The 8,672-nt window shown below is 39.5% G+C and overlaps 1 protein-coding gene across 1 annotated transcript in view; it reads right to left on the reverse strand.

Annotated features, from left to right (window-relative positions):
* Cntnap3c (contactin associated protein like 3C) overlaps nucleotides 1-8,672 on the reverse strand; it is a 98,563-nt gene that overhangs the window by 3,808 nt on the left and 86,083 nt on the right. Inside the window, exon 4 of the mRNA XM_029468231.1 lies at nucleotides 3,251-3,398. Within this exon, the coding sequence (XP_029324091.1) occupies nucleotides 3,251-3,398 (148 nt within the window). The remainder of the gene's footprint in view (nucleotides 1-3,250; nucleotides 3,399-8,672) is intronic.

Raw genomic sequence — 8,672 nt, forward strand, 5'->3', positions numbered from 1 at the left:
TAAAAAGGATAAAAAAAAAAGAAATAAAAATCTCAAGCTTAACAGTAAATAATACTCAACTCTGTTCTGTAAGGTAAACACATGATTACATGTAGCTGAGCAAACAAAAATCATGTTTGGGATAGAGAAAGAGTTTGCTTAGCAGCAATTAACTTTCAGGTCTTCTCTCAGATGTGACCATTTCACCCAAGGAAACTAGAGAAAACTGTTTTGTTGTGCAGGTTGAAAGCCACAATTCTGATTACTATCCCAACCCCAATCTCAATCCCAATTTGAAAATGGATGCCCAGAAAATGCTTCTGCTAAGCCAAGAATCCATAAGAACAGGTAAGGGGAGTGAAAATGTTGGTAAGCATACTAATATTAATGGAATGTAAAAAATTAGATAAAACTGCAAAAGGACATCGCAACTAGGCAATATGATAAGCAAAGTTCTTAAACAAAAACAGGGTGTTTAATTAAAACTCATTCCTGTTAACATAGACCATAAGGTTTGTACTGTTAAAATAAATAAAATTAATGTACTTGAACAATGACTATAAGAAAATATTGGATAATTTAGAGACTTTTTCTGCAGAAGGTACTTTCAGTTGGAGTTTTACTGGTAAAATAATACTCATTAGTGGTAATTTATGATCTATTTGCATTTAAAAATTTGCTAGTAGTTACTTATATCCTACAGCTTGTGTTTGCAGAAGCTAACAGTACCTATAAGTCCTATGATAGCTTCAAAGAGTCCACTGGCCCTTCTTAGGTTCGGGCACACAGCTCTGATGTCTCTGGTATCGACCTTGAGCCCAAGGAATGGGAGAAATAGTTTCTTATGAAGGAAAAGCCCCATCAAAGAGCATGCTCTGCTTTGAAGTCAGTACACCTGAAGTTGTTTCACAGTAATTGGAAGACAAACTAATTTCATAGCATCAAAGAGAAATTGTAAATATCAGACAACATAGCTACTACAACAGTGGGAGCAGTTAGAGATTCAAGACAACACTTTGGTGAAAGAAAATGACCAATGGGAGGAGGAAAAGGAAGTGGATGGTAAAACATCACCATTACATTTGATACTTCATAGAAATACAAACCATAGAAACAAGCAGAATTAGGAAGTTAATAGGAAGTTAGGGATTGTATAGGAAGGGTTTTAATAACAAAATAGAGACATAAAATATTTTATGGATGGTAGGTTATTAATATGCCTCAGAAATTAACACTCTACATGACGAAAGCAGAAATCAGCAGAGAATGGGAGCGAGCACCTGTACATGAGAAGGAAGTGCACCCTGGCACATCCTAAAAAGCCCAAGATTCTCTCATCCAATCGATTCACTGCTTCTTCTCTAGTTCTACATGGTCATCCTTCATTTTTTAAACCCATTTAGTCTACTTCATATTTACTCTTACTCATTTATTTTTGAGACAGAGTCCTATGAAGAATAGAGTGACCTCAAATTCACTATGTAACCGAGAATGACATTGGACTTCTGATCTGCCTGCCTCTACTTCCCCAGTGCTAGGGTTACATGCACATGACATCATAACTTGTACTAGAGGTAGAACACATGGACTCAGGTATGTTAGGCAAGCACTCTGCCCATTAAGTTACATCACAGTCAATTATAAAATGAATTAAAGCCTAGAGAAAGACTACTTGCACCAGCTAAGGAATGGATGAGTTATTTCCAAAGCAGTGCTCCCCTTGAACAAAGGAAGTCTGGGTATTTCACTGAGGAATTCTGTACATATTCATATAGAAAAGTACATTAATACTAAACACATTCCCAGCATACTCAGTTTACAGTCAAATCTCAAGAAGAAAGGTTGGCAGTCACAGTCTTAGGCATGCTTAGCTCCAGGTTATGTAGCTCCTGTTTAAAAGTTAAAATGGGGAAGAAGAGTTTTGGATATACTCAACTGGCACTGTGAAAATGACTAACAGGAAGTCTGTGGGTTTGCTCAGATGTGTCATAAAGACAGTTGGCATACAAGTATACTTCTAGGTATGCTTAGCTTGTTCATATGACTGTAGATGGAAATATCTCTTAGCATGGTCAGCTTTTGCCAAGAAGATAGTGGACAGAAATGCCTCTAAATTCAGTGTGTGGGGGTCTGTTCAGATTCCCCCCCAAAAAAATTTTTTTTCTGATTTATTAAGATGCACAAATACCTTTCCCCCCCCTCTCCATGTGCTAACATCATCCAATGGCAGAAAACTTACTCTGTGCAGTTATATTAATATTCATGTGCACAGTTTAAATTTTGTTTCATTTTAACAATAATTTAAAACATGTCTATAATGTTAAGAAATAGTATAATTGCATTCAAGATCATCAGATAACAAACGAACATTGAGTCATGTCAGTTCTGCTGCTTGATTTTTATATTAGTGCTGTATTCATGTCTGCACTATCTCGTTTTATTTTGATTACAGTTAATAGATGAGAAAAGAAGCTGGTGCAGAAATGTAACTTCCCAGTAAATGAAGATCAGAGGAAGTAATAGTGTGTTGTAGAGCTAAAGCCTTCACAGTGACACTGAGAGAGAAAAGTAGAGATAGTATTGTGACATGGTGTTGTAGGTGCTTCATGCTAGAGGTTAGTCCCCAAACACTAGAACTAAACATGACCCAGAAAAGTCTCCAAAAGTCAGTGTCATCTGTTATTAGTTAGAATTTAGTTGCTTCATGGAATGCTTACAATGTTAGAAGTATTTTATTAAACTCTGGGAATCTAAAGATAAATGAATTTTGAGTTGAGTCTACCTCTAAATTCAGTGTGTGGGGAGGATGTTCCTGTGGGTGGCTTTATGCATACTGATCAACACCAGGTGTCTTCCTCTATCGTCTGTCACCTTATTTACTGAGATAGATTCTCTTCACTGACCTGGTAATTCATTTGTTGGCTAGACTGGCTGATCAGTGTGCTCCAGAGATTTACCTGTCTCTGTTCTCTGTCTCCAGCACTGGGTTCATAGACATTCACTGTACACCTGCCCTTTTATACTAGGGCTCCAAAATTAGACCCTTATTTCATATCAAACATTTTTCCCACTAAGCAATCTCTAAATTTAACTATAAAAAAATAATTAAAGCCTATATTGTCATAAGTAGTTAGTAGAAGTCTTCTCATAAAACTCGGTTTTAATTATACAATTACTAAAAAAGTCTAGAGCAAGTAATTTTTAACTGACGCTGGCTTTTACAGCATCTCATGCAGATGTTTATTTTACATGGAAAATAACTATCACTTACTGTATGAACACCCATATACTTCTATCCGCATCCCAATCCTGCCTTTAGGGTTCCAGGTTAAGGGGAGGAAGCGCAGGAACCTGGTGTGGAAGGAAGGCTGGAGACTGTATTGTACCACACTGTCTGCATTTGTGTTTCCTGGAAATCCCTGTAAAAAACAGAGAGGAAGGGTCAACGTATCTTCAAGATCACTTTTGTATTGTCATAGCTCATATCAATGGTGGCATGTGTTAACTCTGCCTATATCCAAAAGGCTGTCTTCTTTCAAATAGTTTTGCTAATGTTTAACATAGATATAGCAATTTTGTTTTGCTTTCTCAATTATCTACTATTTGCTACATCCACTCCAGTAGTGACTTGCTTGACAGGTTTAGGAACCTGGACACAGTCCCGAAGTGAACAGTTTCACGGAAACTTATTCTCCTGGTACTGTGGCATCCCATAGCACATATGCTCCAATTTTGCCCTTGCGAATGGATCTGTGTGCTTCCTTTCAGTATTGTTTTGTTATAGGTACCTCCAAGCAATGACCTGTCAAATACCTAAGCAAAATTGAACTTAGCTTCCTGGCCTTCACCAATGCCCTAGGTAGTCCTTGAGCTGACCATGGGCTTGGAATTCAGTAAGAATGTTGCCTATTCAGTAACATTCAGAATTGCCTTTAGTATTTTAAGAGAGATAGTGAAAGAAATCAGGCATTATTATCTACTACATAGAGTTAGAAATCTCAGGGCAAGCTTAGCAAAGTAAGTTTAGAATTCTTATTATAGTTATGTATGGAAGACTACATTACTTATTAGTAGAAAGTCCCCCCACACTATCACTTAGAATAAAAGCCAAGTCGCTCCTATATACAGGAATTTACAATGGTTTAGGAAGTAGATTAGGCTGTGGTTTTAGAGTATTGCATTATTCATGAGATGGTTAGCTAGAGTGGAACTCCCTAATTAGAACCATGACTTGGGTGTGAAAGCCCTTACCCTAGGAGTGTAAAGATCTCACACCTGGCTTCTGAGACTCTAGCTGACCTTAGATAGAGATGACTTTGTCTCAATTGTTTTATTGCCCAGTTCCTGCCAGTCTTTGTCTTTACATTCCTCTGGTTTGTGTAAGAGTCATTAAGCATCCGGTAACCTCATTTGTACCTTGCCACCTTGCCGATGTGTCACCTAACTTCCCTATTTTCTTCTGTATAAAAAGTGTGATGCTCAATTTGACATTACATTCAGATCCACACTCCCTTGTGTTGAGTCTGTTTGTCACCCCATTCTCGCCAACTCTATGCTCATCTGTCTGAGACCCTGATTCCCATGGATTGAGGGGGGGCCAACTGGGCCCTGTCCGTGACAACTATTGCCTAATATTCTTTTGGTTTAAGATACTCTAAATATCAGCACCATTAAAACATTTATAAGCATTTTAATGATGGTGGTTTATGAGCACTATCGGGCTTGCTCTTCTGAAGTTTTCATTTCATACATTCCTCCACAACTATCTCCAAGCAGTAAAGCTGTTCTCATAAAACTACATCATTATGAAATGAAGCACCACAGTAATCAATGCCTAAGGATTTTTACCATGAATCTTAGAGAGTGGCAATAGAGAGCTAGAAGGGACCTAAAACATTATTCTAGCCCTACTTCCTTAAGTTAAAGGTGAGGTGATACTAAGAGAGGAAAAATATAGATAAGTATCAGATAGGTCAGATAGGATTAGACTAAATCCAGGGTCCTTTTTTTATAATCACAACATTGACTCCATGTTATCATCCTGAATCCACTTGCACAAATACAAGTCAAGTGTAAGATTTCTACATTGCTAACATGGTTTCTGAAGCTTTAGATGGGCAAGTATCCAGTGAGTTTCTGTAAGAAATACACCATAATTATCTCTACCCAGGTCAGCCAGGAGTGCTTTTTGCCAAGTCATGCTCTCTGAGCACTGTGAAAGACCAGAGTGAGGAGAAAGGAGCTTGTTTACAAATATTTTCGCCTCATATTGAGGTAGTGGTGTGTGTGCGCATTCGCGCGCGTGTGCGTGACGCTATGGCGTTTGAATCGGGTTAGTTTGGATCTGGATATGGCATATTATCATATATATGTGAAAACATCATACTGAACCGATTAATATGTACGATTAATACATGTTAATATTGAACATTTGAATAGCGTGGGAGGAAAAAAGAGATCATTACTCCATAACTCTTAAATTTATTTCAATTCATAATGACTCCTGAAATAAATAAGGTAAAATTTCTGCTCGCGAGCATTTGCAGAAACGTAAAGACAAAAAAGAATCAGCACTAAATATTAAGCTCCTTCCTTACAGGGATTTTCTGTTGTGTTTCTCTTCACAATTCCATTTACCTGAGCTTTTTAGGAATGTATGAGTTACACATGAAAAAACAAAAAAAGTCCAAGTGTGGGTGGAGATAAGAGGTTTATTATGGAGTAGCTTCCCAATGAGTGAAGACTTAAATCAGAATACTGAAAGTTAAACATACAACTATAAGGCTATATCAGTAAGGGACTTTTATGAAAATGAAATTAGAGAGTAAAAAGTATAGCTTCTAATACTCTCTTGTATTATAATGGCTTTCTGCCTGGTGCATAAAGTTAAAAATAAGTTATCATAAATACATGTAACAGACCACTTCAACTAACAGTTAAAAATGTTATCTACTCTTTATCAGCACAGCCCAGCCAGAACTCTGGAGGAAGCCAGTGCTACCAGAGTCCACTTAGCTGCCAGGACCCAAGGTAAGCCACCTCCCCGTGGACTACCACCACTTCCTATGTGCCTGTCTAGCCCACCCTCAACCACCCCTTCATCACCATATCCCAGGCCAAAAATCTGTTAGAAGAAGCTCTTTGCTCCACCAGAGGTCTCAGCAGCCACCAGAACTTCAGCAGAGACATTCTGATTGACACCCTGGGTATCAGAAATCAAGCCCCCAAATCACATGGAGATCTTCCACCCAACCACAGGCCATTCCATCCAGAAGACCAGAGAGGAAACAGAAAACAAAGAAAAAAAAACACCCATTCAACAATGACAAACTCAGAAATCAGCACCTAGACCTATAACCACCCCAAACTTAGATGCTTGTGTAAGAACACAATCAACAACAGCCAAGGCAATATGTTACCACAAAAGGCTACTTCTCTTATGACAGCAAGCCCTGAATATTCTAACACAGCTGAAGCACAATAATATTAAAACCAACTTTATGAGGCTGATAGAGGTTCTTAAAATAGAAATAAAGCCCTTAAAGAAAGCCAAACAGTTGAAGGCACTAGGCAGAACCAATGAACCCCACAGAAGATGGGGAAGAAGGATTCTAGGAGCCAGAGAGGTTGAAGACACCAGGAGAACACAATCTACAGAATCAATAAGCAGGGTTCATAGGAGCTCACAGACACTGAAACAACAATCATGGACACTGTATGGTTCTGAGCTAGGTCCTCTATACATACATTTTGAGTGTGAAGCTTGGTGTTCTTGTAGGATTAGGGTGTTAATGGATGTTTTTTAATTTTTTAATTAATTATTTTATTTATTTACATGCCAAATGTTGCTCTCCTCCCCATCCCCCTTTCCAGAATTGGTCACCCCATCCTCCCTCTCTTTTGCCTCTGAGAGGGTGCTCTTCCCCCACTCCTGGCATCCCTCTACCCTGGGGCATCAAGCCTCTACAGGATTAGGCATATTCTCTCCCAGTGAGGCCAGACAAGGCAGTCCTCTGTTACATGTGTGTTTGGGGTCTGGACCAGCCTGTGTTTGCTTTTTGATTGGTGGCTTAGTCTCTGGGAGCTCTCAGGGGTCTGTGTTAGGTGACACTGTTGATTTTCCTATGGGGTTGCCATCCCCTTCAGCTCCTTTGATCTTTCCCTTAATTTTCCCTTAGGGTTCCCTGACCTCAGTCTAATGCTTGTCTGTAAGTATCTGCATCTGTCTCAGTCAGCTGCTGGTAAAACTTCTCAGAAGACAGCCATGCTAGGCTCCTGTCTGCAAGCACAACATAGGATCAGTAATAGTGTCAGGGTTTGGTGCCTGCCCATGGTATAAATTCCAAGTTGGGCTGATTACTGGATAGCTGTCCCTTCAGCCTCTGCTCCATATTTGTCCCTACATTTCTTTTAGACAGGAACAATTCTGGGTCAAAATTTTGGAGGTGGGTTGGTGACACCATCCCTCCACTGGAGCCCCTGTCCATCTACTGGAGGTAGTCTCTTCAGGTTCCATCTCCTCACTTTTGGGCATTTCAATTAAGGTCACCCCCATTGAATCTTGGGAGCCCTTCACATCCCAAGTCTCGGAATTTCTAGAGCTTTCCTCAACCCTCACCCTCAGCAGCTGCATATTTCCATTCATTCTCCTAGCCCTCTGGGCTTCAATTCTGTCTCCCCTACTCCCATACTTGATCCCGCACCCCTTCCCCCTTTTCCTCCCCTCTCCCACCCATGTTCCTCCCTCACTCTGTCTCCTGTGATTATTTTGTTCCCCCTTCTAAGTTGGGATTGAAGCATCTTCACTTGGGCCTCCCTCCTTGTTAAACTTCTTACAGTCTGTGGATTGTATCTTGAGTATTCTGTACTTTTTGTCTAATATCAACTTATCAGTGAGTACATACTATGCGTGTCCTTTTGGGTCTGGGATACCTCACTCAGGATGATATTTTCTAGTTCCATCCATTTGCCTGCAAAAATCATGATGTCTTTATTTTTAATAGCTGAATATTATTTTATTGTGTAAATGAACCATGTTTTCTATATCCATTCTTTGGTCAAGGAACATCTGGGTTGCTTCCAGTGTCTGGTCATTATAAATAGGGCTGGCCAGCCTGGTCTACAAAGTGAGTTCCAGGACAGCCAGGGCTATCCAGAGAAACCCTGTCTCGAAAAATCAATCAATCAATCAATCAATCAATCAATCAATCAATCAGGCTGCTATAAGCATAGTGGAGCATGCATCTTTGTGGTATGGTGGAGCATTTTTTGGGGTATATGTCCAAGAGCTTGCTATAGCTGGGTCTTCAGGTTTTCAATTTTCTAAGGAACTGCCAGATTGGCTTCCAGAGTGCTTATACCAGTTTGTAATCCTATGAGCAATGGAGGAGTGTTCCTTTTTCTCCACATCCTTTCCAACACATGCTGCCACTTGAGTTTTTGATCTTAGCCATTCTGACTGGTGTAAGGTGGTATCTCAGAGTCATTTCCCTGATAATTAAAGATGTTCAACATTTCTTTAAGTGCTTCTTGGCCATTCGAGAATCCTCTGTTGAGAATTCTCTGTTTAGCTCTGTGGCCCATTTCTTTTTTTTTTTAATTTTTAATATTTTTTATTACGTATTTTCCTCAATTACATTTCCAATGCTATCCCAAAAGTCCCCCATACCCTCCCCCCCAACTCCCCTACCCAC

The sequence above is a fragment of the Mus caroli genome, chromosome 13 (genome assembly GCF_900094665.2).
Source record: "Mus caroli chromosome 13, CAROLI_EIJ_v1.1, whole genome shotgun sequence".
Classification (NCBI taxonomy): domain Eukaryota; kingdom Metazoa; phylum Chordata; class Mammalia; order Rodentia; family Muridae; genus Mus; species Mus caroli.